This window comes from Miscanthus floridulus, chromosome 16 (genome assembly GCF_019320115.1).
Source record: "Miscanthus floridulus cultivar M001 chromosome 16, ASM1932011v1, whole genome shotgun sequence".
NCBI classification, from domain to species: Eukaryota; Viridiplantae; Streptophyta; class Magnoliopsida; order Poales; family Poaceae; genus Miscanthus; species Miscanthus floridulus.
This window is the reverse complement of record NC_089595.1, coordinates 98,929,674-98,946,631: the sequence shown is the minus strand read 5'-3', so window position 1 is coordinate 98,946,631 and position 16,958 is coordinate 98,929,674. Positions and strand designations below refer to the sequence as shown.

At 44.7% G+C, this 16,958-nt stretch overlaps 1 protein-coding gene across 1 annotated transcript; it reads left to right on the top strand.

The window, feature by feature from the left end:
- Positions 1-696: 696 nt before the first annotated feature.
- Positions 697-3,481, top strand: LOC136513178 (uncharacterized). Its single transcript, XM_066507169.1, has 7 exons — positions 697-844; positions 959-1,041; positions 1,161-1,233; positions 2,279-2,330; positions 2,414-2,483; positions 2,672-2,784; positions 2,921-3,481. Exons 2-6 carry the CDS (start codon positions 970-972, stop codon positions 2,753-2,755), a joined length of 351 nt encoding a protein of 116 aa, XP_066363266.1. The 5' UTR covers positions 697-844; positions 959-969; the 3' UTR covers positions 2,756-2,784; positions 2,921-3,481.
- Positions 3,482-16,958: the final 13,477 nt, after the last annotated feature.

The window sequence follows — 16,958 nt, the reverse complement described above, 5'->3', positions numbered from 1 at the left end:
CACCATGAAGATGGCTTTGCTGATTCCATCTTCCCTCCTTTGGCCCTTGATTGCCTACTCTATCTTGAAGTTTGTCCTCTTTGTTGTTTTGATGGGTGCCTTACATGCCGCTAGCTGTCGACACCTTCTATGTAGCTCATCTTCCATACCCTTCGAGATGGATATGTTAAATTATTGAACTCGAACACTGAACTCATGTTCAACCCTCATTTAGCGCTCTATCTCGCAATGTTGATCCATCCTCATATAGTATTAGTCTTTGTTTTCCACCTTAATTGCATGTCCTTTAGGCAAGTAGTGCATTTGGATTCCTTGCTTCCATGCCTTGAAACCTGTGACAGCAAGATCTGGCTGTTGTTGTGGGAGAAGCCAAAATAACTCGCCAGGCTAGACGGCCATCTTGGTGCTCATGCCAGTAGGACGAGGCGAGGCTAGGTGAGACCACACCCTCAAATGTTGATAGGGCCCTTACATCATTTGACACGATTATAAGGTATTTGCCGCCTAAAAATAGGTGACTTTTTACGATACTGCCGTTCAATTTGGGGTATAAGTCTGGATTTAAAAAAATCGGTTTTGTAAAATATATATTTGAGACGAGAAAATGAAAGAATATATAAAAAGATAAAAAAAAACTCTAATGTTGTGACGGGTTGGGCTTTAACAAGCAAATAGAAAAAAGTTATCTCAGCCCAACCGTCCACCACGGGGTCCACGGCACCACCTCCCTCGTTCCCCACTCGTCTCCCTCCTCGCGTTCCTCTCGTCCGTACGCCGCCGCCGCCGCCCTACGCCAGGTGCCGAGGCCCTCGCCGATCTCTTAGCCGCGAAGAGTGCCCACCAGGTATTCCGCCCCTTCTCTTCCCTGTCTGCTGTGCGAAACCGAGTTCCCAAACTCTAACCTCAAGCTCTTTGGCTACTTGATGGCTACATGTTTACGCACATGTCCCTTTACTAGATCCGCCCCTGATGGACAACGTTGAGTCTGCCCCTGACTCGCCGGCGCAGGCGCCGCTGTCATCCGCCTCTTCTCTCCCCAAGGTCCCTTTCTCCTTTCTCCTTTCTCCTCCTCCTCTATCTCTTAAGGAAGGAGGGCGTGTTATACTGTTATCAATATCATCGTGACTGATCTTCAATGTTGTAATGTTGGTATATGTTAGGAGCAATCGCAGGTGGAGTTGGAGCTGAGGCTGCTTCAGGCTCTCGAGTTCTACCCTCCATCAAAACTCAAAGGTTTCGCCATAGTGTTTCTTTTTGTTTGTTGGCCCTTGGGGCTTGGCATAAATTGTCGTCAATTATGTAAACACCTATGCTAATGACACTAATTCACTAACGGGGAAATAGGTCAACATTGAATGAGCTATCTGAGTACCATATGCATGCTTGTCATATAACAAAAGGTTGGCTTCCATGTCCAAAAAAAAATGTGTGATTGCACTTTGAAAGAAACAATGTATTCACCCTCATTGGAATAAATGATTGGTATATTTGCAAAATATTTTGATGTGCAAAGGATGTAATTTCTGTTGTTAAGGTTCAGCTAAAGCTTGTTGAGTGATGTACAAGGTGGGATTATAGTATTGCAGAATTGAAGGTGGGTTTGTGCCCCTCACACTATAAGTTACAGGGCTCCAATGTCATGCTGCTGCATTATCAGAAAAACTAGAAACCATGCAATTTCCATTCCGTTGTTCTTTCAAAGAATTTAACTGAAACCAACCTGGCTTTCAATGCTTCAGTTAATCATCTGAGGTTGCCGTCCATCACTTCCATGATGGAGTATGCCAATATAAATAATTTGCAAGGCATTTTCAAAGAGCATCTGAGTCTGTCTGTTGATAAAAATAGCATGTGCTGCATTGGCAGTGATAGTCTGACTACCTGTTTTACTAAGTTGTTTTGATCGGGCGCTTCGCAATAGAATTCAATTTTTTTTTATAAAAAAAGTCACACTTAGATAGAAAACAACATAAAAGTGGTATAGAGCGATTGGAGTGACAATAATTATATTGTATTTCTAGTTTAAACTAAACAGAAGTGGTTATACATATATATGATGAATGACTGAATGAGCATAAGAAGTTTGAGGAAAAAAATACTAAAAAAAAGATAAAATGGATTATTTACAAAAAATTAACTGGTTTCTGTCTCCCATCTAGGATTTAGGAATTCTAGCAAATAATGTTTTGTGAACCCTGTTTCCAGCAACTTAAACAAAGTTCTAAAGAATGCATTTCCTTGTTTCGCACATGTTGTAATTCTGGTGTACTTGTTTTAGGCATTCATCGGCACTTTGTTCTCTATGGCCTCATGGAATATTTGCGAAAAAGGTAGCCACATGTGAAAATTTCAACTTCGAACACTACAGTGAAAATATGTGGAATCTGGTCTGACCATATGTTATATGTTACAGCCTTGACCGACAATTCTCTTCTGATGAAGTTTTACAACTCTTGGACCGCTTCTTTAACCTAGAAATGCTGGTATCTGGAAACCCATATCTGAATTACTTTGTTATATTCCCTTTTTGTTTTTGTCTTATATTTGTGTGGACATTTGGATTAGATTAAATCTATATCTGCATAAATTTACCACAATTTCACATTAGTATGGAAATTCTACAGTTGGGACGCAACTCACAAGTTTTACTTATGATGATTAATAAATGAAGAAACCAGAGGATGATGAAAAGGACAACTTCAGTCCGGGGGAAGAATTTTCCTTGCCAGAGAGTTTTCTCAACAAGGAAGAATAATAGCAAGTAACTTGGTAATGTCGTAGGAGGTAAGCACATGCACTACAGCTTATAAGTCATGGAATCATGCCAGCGTTTTTTTTTCTCCCGGTGTTGTCTTCTTGTTGTTGTGTTGTCTTCTGACATTACGTGCAAACATGATGATAAGCTGGTCGCATCTTGCAGGTACTTTGGGCGTCCTCTGGAAGAGAGATCAGAACGCTGGTTCTTAGTGATTCACACTTTTTCTAGTAGCATTGTCGTCCAGAACATAGGTTGCGAGGAGACACTGAACACTGAAGTAAAGAAACACATTTCCTAAGCTGTGGTTGTGTAACTGTGTTTACTGACTGTACAGCTTTTGTTCACTAGTAGTGTAATCGATTAAGGGGGTGTTTGGTTTCAGGGACTATTTTTTAGTCCCTGTCACATCGGATGTTTGGACACTAATTTGAAGTATTAAATATATTTTAATTACAAAACTAATTACATAGATGGAGACTAATTTGCGAGACGAATCTATTAAGCTTAATTAGTGCATGATTTGACAATGTGGTGTTACAGTAAATATACTCTAATGATGGATTAATTAGGCTTAATAGATTCGTCTCGTAAATTAGTCTCCATCTGTGTAATTAGTTTTGTAATTAGAATATATTTAGTACTCCAAATTAGTGTCAAACATCCGATGTGACAGGGACTAAAAATTAGTCCCTGAAACCAAACACCCCCTAAATTGTGCGGTTGCCTGGAGGGTGATTGGGTGAACAAAAAGCAAGGAGGGGCGATTACAAAAGCTACTGCTGTTTTACCTATCAAACTTCTCTGATCATGACTATAGGCGCAGTCCTATAAAGCATCCATGAGGATTATAGGCTATCAAAATTACCGCTATCCTACCATATTGCCCTAGTAGTCGCTGAAAGTCAAGCCTTAATACTTCACTTATTGTGTCACGACATTTTGTAATACAAACTTTAATAGAGAGTCCCCAGTGGCTAGCTAGAAGCTAGTTGACTAGGGTTACTACACAATGCAAATTTATTAGAGTAAGTATAATAAGATGACGTAAGTAGGATGTAGCAAGTGTCACATCAGATTTGCATTTGTTCGGGTGGAGAGAAGAGAGAGGAGAGAAAAGAGAAACGGTAGTTTATGTACATGTACATGGTTTAAGAAACTCTGTCAGAGAGTAAGGTGGATCAAGTATTAATGTGTAAGGGTGGGCTATTTGTATTAGTAGTGATGCTGTTAGGGCGTCCCAGTAATACTATTGATTTCGTTAGCTTAGCCGGTGAAAGGATCAAGATGTTTAAGAGGAGGGTGAATTAAGCTAATTCTAAATTTCTTTGCAATAATTAAATCCTACGGTTAGCCCAACTTTACCCCTTGTGCCTAGAAAATGTTTCTAATGTTCTACCGCACAAAAAGTCTTGCAATCTAAGTTCCAATTCTACTCTAGCATGACAATTATATGAATGTAAAGACAAGAAATGAATTGCTCAAGGTAAATGCTCAAAGTAAAGAGAGAAGGAGGAATGCGACGATGTTTTGCCGAGGTATCGGAGAGTCGCCACTCCCCACTAGTCCTCGTTGGAGCACCCGCGCAAGGGTGTAGCTCCCCTTGATCCGCGCAAGGATCAAGTGCTCTCTACGGGTTGATTCTTTGACACTCCGTCGCGGTGAATCACCCACAACCGCTCACAACTTGAGTTGGATCATCCACAAGCTCTCCCGGATGATCACCAAGCATCCAATCATCACCAAGCCGTCTAGGTGATGGCGATCACCAAGAGTAACAAGCACGAACTCTCACTTGACCACGACAAGCCTAATGAGAAGGGTGGATGCACACTTTAGTACTCTTGCTTTCACTAATGAGGGCTCTCTTTTGGATTCTCAAATCTTAATCACCTCACTAGGACCTTGCTCTTCTTGGCACTCTCAAGGGTGTTTCTCAGCTGTTGGAATGAGCAAAAATACACCCTCACACGAATGGAGGAAGTATTTGTACACCTATGTTCAAAATGAACCGTTATGTGCCTTTGTGGGGTGACCGGACGCTCCGGACAGTTCTCCCCGAAACCCAGTGTTTAAGTTGTGACCGGACGCTCACTGGACAGCTCCGGTCAGCACTAACCGGACGCGTCCGGTCACGATTTTCCCTCTCTGGAACCTTACTGGAGTCGACCGGACGCTGGCACCTAGCGTCCGGTCACTCACCTCTCAGCGTTCGGTCGCGCTAGACGATTTCACCTTGATCAAATGAACTAACCGAACTCTGCGCCAGCGTCCGGTCAGCATTTGACCCTCCATTCACTTCCAACTCTCGATCATATGTGAATGAAATTTGCTCCAATTGATCTAAGGGCTTTTTAGGAGCTACCTAGTGCTAGATTAGACAAGTGTGCACCACACCTAACTCACTAGATTCATCTAGGTCAAGCTACCCATCCATACCCCCTTAATAGTATGGCCAAAGGAAAAACAAAGTCCTAAACTACTCTAAGTGTCTCTTCAACTCCAAACGACACTTAGAACTAGTCCATCCTTAACCTTGTCGTCCATCCTTTGAAAACCGAAACGATTTCCATCATAGGTGAAAGGATCAAGATGCCCAAGAGGGGGGTGAATTGGGCTAATTCTAAATTTTCTTGCAATAATCAAATCCTACGGATAGCCCAATTAACCCCTTTTGCCTAGAAAAGTGTTTCTATTGATCTAACGCACAAAGAACTTGCAACCTATGTTCCAAACTTACTCTAGCATGGCAATTCTATGAATGTAAGAACAAGTATTGAATTGCTCAAAGTAAATGCTCAAAGTAAATGCTCAAGGTAAATAGAGAGAGAGGAACGCGGCGATGTTTTGCCGAGGTATCGAAGAGTCGCCACTCTCCACTAGTCCTCGTTGGAGCACCCGCGCAAGGGTGTAGCTCCCCCTTGATCCGCGCAAGGATCAAGTGCTCTCTACGGGTTGATTCTTCGACACTCCGTCACGGCGAATCACCCAAAGCCGCTCACAACTTGAGTTGGGTCACCCACAAGCTCCGCCGGGTGATCACCAAGCTCCCAATCACCACCAAGCCGTCTAGGTGATGGCGATCACCAAGAGTAACAAGCACGAACTTCTCACTTGACCACGCGAAGCCTAATGAGAAGATAGATGCACACTTTGCTACTCTTGATTCACTAATGATGCTACTCTCTTGGATTCTCAAATCTCAATCACCTCACTAGGACCTTGCTCTTCTTGGCACTCACAAACATGTTTCTCAGCTGTTGGAATGAGCAAAAGTAACTCCACACACGAGTGGAGCTTCTATTTATAAGACAGCCTGAAAAACGAACCGTTATGAGCTTCTGCGGGGTGATCGGACGCTCCGGTCATGTTGACCGGACACTCCGGTCAGTTCAACCCGTGAACCAGTGAAAATGTGTTGACCGGACGCTGGCAGTGTCCGGTCACCACTGACCAGACACGTCTGGTCGCATTAAACCCTTACTGGAACCTGACTGTACTCGACCGGACGCTGAACCCCCAGGGTCCGGTCAGTACTGACCGGACGCGTCCGGTCATAGATTCCCTTCTCTGGAACCTTACTGGAGTCGACCGGACGCTGGACTTCAGCGTCCGGTCAGTTGACCTCTCCAGCGTCCGGTCGCACCGAACACAGTCTCTTGATCAAATGAACTGACCGGACCCTACGGCCAGCGTCCGGTCGTACCGGAGCCAGCGTCCGGTCAGCATTTGACCCTTCATTCACTTCCAACTCTCGATCATATGTGAATGAAGTTTGCTCCAAAGGATCTTAGGCATTCATAGGAGCTACCTAGAGCTAGTTTTAACAAGTGTGCACCACACCTAACTCACTAGACTCAACTAGGTCAAGCTATCCCGTTCATACCCCCCTTAATAGTACGGCCAAAGGAAAAACAAAGTCCTAAACTACTCTAAGTGTCACTCCAACTCCAATCGACACTTAGAACTAGCCATCCTTAACCTTGTCATCCATCCTTTGAAAACCGAAATGATTTCCATCGTAGGGGCATGACCACCTCAATTGCCCAATTGATCTCCATTACTATGACCTAACTTAATTGCCTCTGCAAAACACACGTTAGTCATAGTAACATTGTATTGACATTAATCACCAAAATCCAACTAGGGGCCTAGATGCTTTCAATCTCCCCCTTTTTGGTGATTGATGACAATACCACCTCGAGTATGTAAAAGAGTGAGGTTTTTGACGGGCTTGGTGCATATAAGCTTTTGTCAATAAGAACAAAAGAGTTAGGCAAGCTTATATGACCCAAGCCAACACAATGTACTCAAAGGATATGAATTAAGCATGAGTACAAGTAACAAAGCTCATTTGCATCGGAGTATAAACGCGGAAGCAAAGGCAAATGAGCATTACACAAGTGATATGACATATAAATAATGCAAAGTAGAGAGCACACATGTCATTATATCACAATCACGTAGATATCACTATCACATAGATATAAAAGTATGCATGAAAGTAAACACACGAATGCATAAGTAATAGTGTATCACACAAATAAAACTCCAAATGTATATAATAAGCTAATACTATATAACTAGCTCCCCCTAAATGTCGCTCCCCGGGTCTACATACTCGAACCCTCTCCCCCTTTGGCGTCAAACACCAAAACCTAAGGGTCAGTCGGTGGGGCTACAGCGGACGAGCTGGGCGCTGAAGTACATGGAGCAAGATGAAACTAGGCACCATCATCATCTGACCCTGAGCTCTGAACTGACTGACCCTCTGTAGCAGGAAGTGTCGCTGAAGCGGTTTGGGTCTGAGCTGGGGCAGGTGCTGCCTGTGATGCTGCTAGGACGTCTGTCGTAGGATTTGACGAGGCGACAGACGAGGGGAGCCTCTGAGTAGTCATGACTACTGGAGCTGCTGTAGAAGGACCGGCAGTATGCATATGAGGCGGTGTAGGCATGCCGGTCAACTCGCTGAAGGATGCTCCAAAACTCCTGGAGACTGACGTGTCAGGCACAAAAAGCGAGGGTGACTGCTCCGGTGAGAAGCCCGTGTGATATGGAGTGAACTGCGGGGCTACCACTGGTGAGGACAACCACTAGGACACCTAAACTGTAGGTGAAGCAAATGGAGCTGGAGGTTGTCCCTAACTCTGAAGCCCACTGGGCTGTACAGCTGGAGTCGTCAAAGTGGTGGCAGGCTGAGCAAGCTGGGGCGAAGGCTGTGGCAGTGGGGCCCCAAGTGCTGTTACTACATGCTGCATAAATCCCATGAGCTGCTGCTGCATAAGTAACTGCTGGTGTTGAAGGAGCTGCTGCTGCCGCTGGAACTCGTCCTGATAAGCCTGAAACTGTGCAAAGTTGGCAGCTGTCTCCTAAGCCTATCGTGCCTGCTCCTGCTGCATCCGCTCAAGAATGGCAATCAATGCGGGGTCCGTCTGCGGTGCAGGTGGAGCTGAGCTGGAACTACTGGCCTCTGCATCATGTCTGCGTGGAGGCATCTAAGGAATCAGCTGATAGTCATCATCCGAACTATCACTAGACTCGGTCATCCCCTGTTGTGCCTCAAGCTGCTCCTCCTCTATAGCGGCTATGCCTCTAATGATCTCGTCCTACTGAGCTGCTGACTCGGGAACATCTAGACGACGACTGGGCTGAGTGGGTGCTTGTGGAGTGCTGTGTCTGATTCTCTGTGCCATGTTATATGCTGGAAACTCTGTGGTGACACCCTTGTACTCTGCAACCATCTCAGGGGTCCGAACCTACACAGACTAGAGCATCAGGAATGTAATCCAATGTGCATATGGAAGCTGTCTGTGACCCTTGAAGCCCTCAGCTATAGTATCCTCCATCTCTGATAGAAGGAGGTCCCAAATGTCAAACACGGTCTGTTGCATCAGGGCATTAAGGACAGAGCTATAAGCGAGTCAGACCCTCCCTGTATCCCATCCTGGGAAGTAGTGTCCTCCTGATAATGGCCTCTAGCACTCGCGCTGTAGGAGTAAGGTCACTGGGGTTCCTCCTCGACCCATCACCAAAGGGCTCCTTGAAGCAATGTCGCACCAGATCTGTAGGGGGTACCAACCCTCCATGAGGACGCCTGGGAGGCTCCTACTATCCATAGCATACCTCATGCAATCTGACAGGCTGATCCTGTAGCCTCAGTATCTCCCAGGCCCTGAAACTCATCACCCTATAATCTTTGCCGTTGAATGCAAAGTGAATGAAGTTATGATGTGGGTCAACGTAGAGCGATGCGTAGAACTGCCGAACCCAAGATGGTACATATACTCCTGTCCGGCCAATCAGATCTGTGAGCCCCGGCAAATATGACAAGTAGGGGCGGATATGCTCTCCGGCTGCTGCCACAATAGACTCTATACTGCAGACTCTTTGAGATCTGAACACTGCCCCACTATTGAGATAAGCATTGTAGAAATCCTCCTGCAGTGGCGTGTAGAACCCCTCTGCAGCTCTCTCATCCTTCCTCGGAGGGAACCACACATCGAACTCAACAAACCTCAGCTGGCGAACCTGTCTGGCTGTGGCAACCCTCAAGTCAAGATGTACTACTAGAGGCGGACCCTGTGGTCTGGGCGGTGGGCGTGAACCCCTGCGCTGTGTAGCTAGCCTTACTGGAACTGTAGCACTGGTACGACCAGAGCGGCGTAGCTGGGGTGCCGACTCGGTCTCCTCAGCCTGCTGGCTCTCCTGAGTCTCCTGAACTGGCTGAGGCTCTACTGGTGGGGGCTCCTGCTGAGACTCCCCTTGACGCTGAGGCTCCTCAATAGCAAGACGACGTCCTGCCATCATGACAGTCCCAGGTGGACTACCATGAAGTCGCTCAATCTCCCTCAGTCTGCCCTGCGCATCTGGTGCCAGATGATCTGCTATGATAACTCCACTGCGAGCACCACCTCTCTCGGCACGCTCTGCGGCCTCCGCGACTGCTGCTGCTCTCACTGTCTCTACGTCGGGGTACTTGCACTTCTTGGAAGTCACCTGCTTCATTTCCTTGCCTTTTAGTCCTGTAGGCTGGCGAGGCGGGGGCCTCCGATCATCATCACCTGAACCACCACCAATGTTGTTGGTGCGAGCCATCTGATCTGACAAGAGGATGAACTGCCGCTGGCGAAGATTAACTGTCAAACTGACACTCCCGAGGCTTAGCCTCGATCCTTACTCACGAGCTTGGCTCCGAGTTGACTGCCAACTACCACAAGAACCTCAACGGCACCGACTCGCTGCACGATGGAATAGATGGATATACAAATAAATACAATATATCTAATAGATGCGAAAGACCTAGGAAGCAAGCAATGTAGGTACGAAATTGAGACGACGGGCATGCTACCTGACGAACCGGCGATCCAAGAGAAGGAGAGACGTGTCACGCGGGGGAAACCTCGGAACCGGCTGGGGCTAGGGTTGCGAAGAACTACGATGAACCGGTGGCCCTGGATGATTTAGGTCAATGCATTGAGATTTGAACGGATCAAAATCACGCAAGGAGGATGCTATGGTCTTACCGGCGAGAAGACAGGGCCAGGGCACGGGAACAGTGGGCTTGGATGGCGCTCGGTGGCTGGGGAGCCGACAGTGGCACGCACGGCGTGGCAAGGTGGCGCTAGGTCACGGGAGGCGCGAGGTGCTCGGCGCGCGGTCGCGGAGCAGAAACAGGGGCGAGCGCGGGCAGTACTCCGGCGACAAGGAAGCTCGGCGGCAGCGACGTGGTTGCGGGAGGCCTGTGGATGCGGTGGCGCGAGGGGCTCGACACGGGGCTGCGGGGGCACGACGAGCTACGGTGGCGTCGGCGGTTAGGGCACGGGATAGGCCGGTGGCGGAATAGGCCAGCAATGGTACGGTCGATGTGATTAAATAGGTCCCCCAACGTGACAAGAAAGGAAACAGAAGAAGAGTCCTGATGCCGCTCGAGATCCACTGACCGGACGCTCCGGTGGTAGCGACCGGACGCTACCACCCAGCGTCCGGTCGATTCCAGAGAGGTCCAACGCCTCTGGAATCATGACCGGACGCGTCCGGTGGTCCATGACCGGATGCAGGTAGGGTCCGGTTAGTATAGCCTGTTCCTTCTTCAAATGACCGGACGCTGGATCCCTTCCTGACCGGACGCACAAACGCATCGTCCGGTCACTCCTTCAGCAGCAGTTCACCTCCTGTGAACTGACCGGACGCTGGACAGCAGCATCCGGTGCAGCGTCCGGTGCACCTTTTCCAGCAAATCTTCAAAGTTCCTTCGCGCTGCCTGTTCCCAATCAAGTCCCAACTTGAATAAGATCCAAATAAACACTAATTGGGACTGATGTGAGTGACCTCTCTCAAACCCTCATATTTTTCAAAATATTTTGCCTTAGGCTATAATTCTTTTTAAGAAAATAGTCAATAAGAGGGCAAATGGAACAAAACGACAAAACAACATTCATGCATATGCAATACTTGTAAGTGAATCTAGTTGCTTGTCAAGTTTGATCCAAGGTTAAGCTTCTTCACACGCTTTTCGGCGGTTATCTTAACCATGTTAGATAAGCCCTATATGCATTGCCAAAAATTAAACATGTTCTATATTACAGTGAATGCAAGGGACAACACAAGCTCAATTTTTAGTGAAGTTGCTAAAGTCAAGTACATTGAGCTCATTCCGTAATCTACAAAATGTAGCCTCATCTAGCGGTTTAGTGAAGATATCCGCTAATTGATCTTCGGTTCTTACACCTTCTAGTGATATATCATTTTTAGCAACATGATCTCTTAGAAAGTGATGGCGGATATCTATGTGCTTAGGTGTGAGAGTGTTGAACCGGATTATTTGCAAGTTTTACCGCACTTTCATTATCGCACAAAAGAGGTACCTTTTCTAGAACTACACCATAGTCTAGCAAAGTTTGTTTCATGTATAAAATTTGTGCACAACAAGCACCCACGGCAATGTATTCCACTTCGGCGGTGGACAAAGCCACACTATTTTATTTCTTGGAGGACCAAGACACAAGTGATCTACCAAGCAAATGGCACCCTTCGGATGTGCTTTTTCTATCAACTTTGTATCCTGGCGTAATCCGAATCGGAATAGCCAATTAATTCAAATAAAGCTCCTTTGGGATACCAAAGGCCAATGCTTGGTGTGTGCTTAAGATACCTAAGGATTCTTTTTACAGCAATTAAATGTGTTTCCTTAGGACTAGCTTGAAATCTAGCACACATACACACACTAAATATGATGTCGGGCCTAGATGCGGTTAAATATAACAAGCTACCAATCATAGAACGGTAGAGAGTTTGATCAACCGGGTTACCTCCCTATCTAGGTCGAGATGTCCATTGGTAGGCATTGGTGTCTTGATTGACTTACATTCATCCATCTTGAATCTCTTGAGAAGATCTTTTGTGTATTTCTCTTGAGAGATGAAGATCCCTTCTTTCATTTGCTTGACTTGAAAACCAAGAAAGAATGTAAGCTCACCAATCATTGACATCTCGAACTCCTTCGACATCAATTCACCAAATTCATTTGCATGAGTCTTCATTTGATGATCCAAAGATGATATCATCAACATATACTTGATAAATGAAGATATGCCCATCAAGCTTCTTGGTGAATAGTATGGTGTCGACCTTCCCAATGGTGAAGCCCTTCTCAATGAGGAAGTCCCGAAGGCGCTCATACCAAGCTCTTGGGGCTTGCTTAAGCCCATATAGTGCCTTGGACAACCTATAAACATGATTAGGATATATAGGGTCTTCAAACCTGGAGGTTGATCAACATAGACTAGTTCATTAATAAAGCCATTTAAAAATGCACTTTTCACTATCCATTTGATATAGTTTCATTTCATGATGTGATGCATATGCAAGAAGGATACGGATGGCTTCTAATCTTGCAACCGGTGCAAAGGTCTCTCCAAAATCCAAACCTTCAACTTGAGAGAACCCATTTGCAACTAGTCTTGCCTTGTTCCTCACAACAACACCTTGATCATCTTGCTTGTTGTGGAACACCCACTTTGTTCCAATGACTCTTGCACCTTGTGGTCGCTCTTCAAGAGTCCAAACTTCATTGCGAGTGAAGTTGTTCAACTCTTCATGCATGGTATTGATCCAATCCGGATCTTTAAGAGCTTCTTCTACCTTGGTAGGCTCATAGCAAGAGACAAAAGAGTGATGAGCAATAAATGAAGTAAGTTTTTGAGATTGTAGTTATTACACCCTTTGATGGACTCCCTATGATGAGATCTTGTGGATGATCTTATAGGAAGGTGTATTTCTTCTATTGACCACTTGAGGAGGAGGTTGTGGAGCATCAACATCTTGTGCTTGTACCACCATTTGCTCATGGGAGATATGAGTATCTTCATTTTCTACTCTCCCATCTTTTTCACCATCTTGTGGCACACTTAATGAAGAAGGTTGGTTAATGACTTATACATCATGTTCATCATCTTTTGGCTTGATGTCTCCCACCAGAATATTCTTCATAGCCTCCCTCAATGGTCATCACCTACATCATCAAGATTCTCATGTGCTCCTTGGGAGCCTGTTAGATTCATCAAATTCCACATCATATGTTTCTTCAACCAAGCCAGTGGCATGATTAAATACTCTATATGCTTTGGACTTCAATGAGTAACCAACAAGAAAACCTATATCACAACGTCTTTGGAACTTCCCTAAGGTGTTGCCGCTTCTTGTAGATGTAGCATTTGCAACCAAACACCCTAAAGAATGAGACGTCCGGCTTCTTCCCATTGAGCAACTCATAAGATGTCTTGCCAAGGAACTTTTGAAGGAATAGGCGGTTGGATGCATAACATGCGGTGTTGATTGCTTCCGCCCATAGAGCTTCGGGGGTGTTGTACTCATCAAGCATTGTCCTTGCAAGACTGATCAAAGTCCGGTTCTTCTTCTCAACTACACCATTTTGTTGAGGAGTATAAGTTACGGAGACTTCATGTTTGATTCCAACTTCATCACAATAGGCTTCAATGTTTGTGTTGTCAAATTCTTTGCCATTGTCACTTCTAATCTTCTTGAGCTTCACTTCAAATTCATTTTGAGCTCTCTTGGCAAACTTCTTGAAGCAAGATGCAACTTCGGATTTGTCATGAAGGAAGAATACCCACGTATACCTTGAATAGTCATCCACAATCACAAGATAATAGAGATTCCCTCTCAAACTCTTGTATGTTGTTGGTCCAAATAAATCTATGTGTAGGAGTTCTAGCACTCTTGTGGTTGACATGAAAACTTTGGTTGGATGAGTATTTGCAACTTGCTTGCCGGCTTGACATGCACTACAAAGCTTATCCTTCTCAAACTTCACATCTTTCAACCCTCTCACCAAATCATTCTTCATAAGCTTCTTGAGTGAGCTCATCCCAACATGAGCAAGTCTTCTATGCCATAGCCACCCAAGTGTTGTTTTGGTGAATAGGCAAGTCTTCAAATTTGCATCTTCGGAGGTGAAGTCCACTAGATATAAATTGTTGTATCTAAATCCATTGAATATCACTTGATTGTTATCTACCTTGGATACAACAACCTCCTTCTCGGTGAACAAGCATTGGAAGCCAAGATCACACAATTGTCCAACGGATAGCAAGGTGAAGCTCAATGAAGCAACATATAGCACATTGGAGATAGAATGATCATTTGATATTGCCACTTTGTCCCAATCCTTTAACCTTGCCCTTTGAATTATCTCCAAATGTTATTTTCTCTTGTCCATCTACCTCTTCATCTAGTGAGGTGAACATACGAGGATCACCGATCATATGTTGAGTGCAACCACTATCAATAACCAATGACTTCCACCGGTCTTGTAGTTCACCTACACACAAGAGATTCAAGCTTTAGGGATCCAAACTTGTTGAGGGCCCTTCACCTTCTCAACAAGTGACTTAGCCACCCAAATCTTCTTAGGCCTATTCTTGTTAGGGGGTCCTAAGAACATGACTTTCATCTTTCCACTAGAATCTTTTCTAAGCATGTAGTGAGCATTGAAAGCAAAGGGTCTAGCATGCTTGGGCAAGGGTTGTGGTGGTGGAGTTTGCACACTCATGAGCAAAGTGGCCTTCTTGTCCACACTCAAAACATCTCTTTGGCTTTGGCTTTGGCTTTGATTGTTGTTGTTGAGCTTGAGCCTTCTTCTTCTCTACACTTGCCACATATCCAATCCCACTTCTATCCATCTTCATGACGGTGTTCATGAGTAGCTCACTTTGGAGATGCTTGCCTCTAGCAAACTTGCTCAATCCCACCTTGAGATGCTCTTTCTCCATCTTGAGCTTCTTGTTCTCTTCCTTGAGAACATCATTGTTCTTCTCTTCCTTGAGCTTCTTGTTTTCTTCTTTGAGCTTCTCATTCTCAAGGATCAACTCTTTGTCATGATCAAGAGTTTCTAGCACAATGGTGTTGTGGCTTTTCATCTCTTCAAGATCTTTCATGAGCTTCTCATTATCACTCTTGAGCTTGACATACTCATCATAGTCATTGCAGTGAACCACTTGCTTGCCTTTGCTACTAGATCCATGCTCAATGCTCTCATCAATTAAATAATCACATGAGGTAGCTATATCAATCTTAACAACATGGTTAGTAGCATCATGTGGCTCATTTAGTAAGAATTCTTGAGCAATAACAAGAGTATCATAATTGATCTTAAGAGTTGTATATTCATCTTTAGCTTGTTGTGACTAGTGATGAGCTCATTATGCACCCACTCAAATTTATCATGTTTATCTCTAAGCTCTTTCTTAGAAGATTTGAGCTCCTCGAATTTGGATGATATAGAATCATTTGTTTCTTTGAGCTCAACATTAGCCTTTTCCAATGTATCATATTTAGCTAAGAGTGAATCATTTTTAGCATCAAGCTTTTCATTTTTAGCTCTACTCTTTCTAATGATCTTAGTGTATTTTCTTAGTATTTTGACAAGATCATCATATGAAGGTGAATCATCATCATCGCTATCGCTATCACTATCATCATCACTAGCATGTTCATCATCACTACTATCATCATCATTTGATATCTTGCGTTCACCCTTGGCCATAAGGCATAGGTGTGTAGAGGATGATGGCGATGGTGGCGGTGAAGATGAAAGATCAATAGCAATGGCGGCTACCTTCTCATTGTCACTATCATCATCGGATGATTCACTAGATGAATCAATGTCCGTGAGCCAATCATCGACGATGTAGGCCTTGCCACTCTTCTTCTTCTTGTAGAAGTCCCTCTTTTTGCCATCTCTCTTCTTGTATGGCTTGTTCTTTTTCTTCTCATCTTATCTTCATTGCTTGAGTCATCTTTCTTGCCCTTGTTCTTGAACTTGTCTTTCTTGGGCTTTGTGCATTGATGAGCTAGATGGCCAAGTTCGCCACAATTGTAGCAATCCATCTCAGAGATTGCCTTTTTTCTTGAGCTAGTGAAGAACTTCTTCTTCTTGCTGTCAAACTTGATGCCACTCTTGTTTAGTCTCTTTAGCATCTTGGCGGTCTTCTTCACCATGAGAGCAAGACTTTCTTCATCATCTTCATCACTTGAGCTCTCATACTCAAGTCTTGCTTTGCCCTTATCTTGGCTAGCTTTGAACACTAAGTCCTTCTCTTTCTTCTTTGTAGAGGATGAGCCATCTTGTGGAGTGATGTGCATGTACATCTCAGGAGCATTGATCTTTCCCAAGATTTGTGTTGGTGTAGCAGCGGAAAGATCACCTTGATGTAGCACGGTCACAATGTGCCCATATTTGTCAATGGGGAGGACACTCAAGATCTTTCTCACAACGTCGGATGGTGACATTTGAGTAAGTCCAAGCCCATTGACTTCCTCTACAAGAACATTTAAATGAGAGTACATCTCATTAGCACTTTCTTTGGGAAGAATCTCAAATGAATTTAGCTTTTTGATTACTAGATGATAGCGTTCCTCACGCTCACCCTTGGTTCCCTCATAGAGCGCACAAACGTCCGACGATAGTGCATGGGCGTCTTTGTGGTTCCTTACACGGTTGAACACATCTTTGCAAAGGCCTCTAAAGATGGTGTTTCGAGCCTTTGCATTCCATTTTTCATAGTTAACCTCATCGCCTTGTAGGTTAGTAGTATCTCGAGGTTTTGGGAAGCCTTGAGAGGTGGCTCTAAGAATACCAACGTCTAGAGCTTCTAAGTACGCCTCCATGTGGATTTTCTAATAT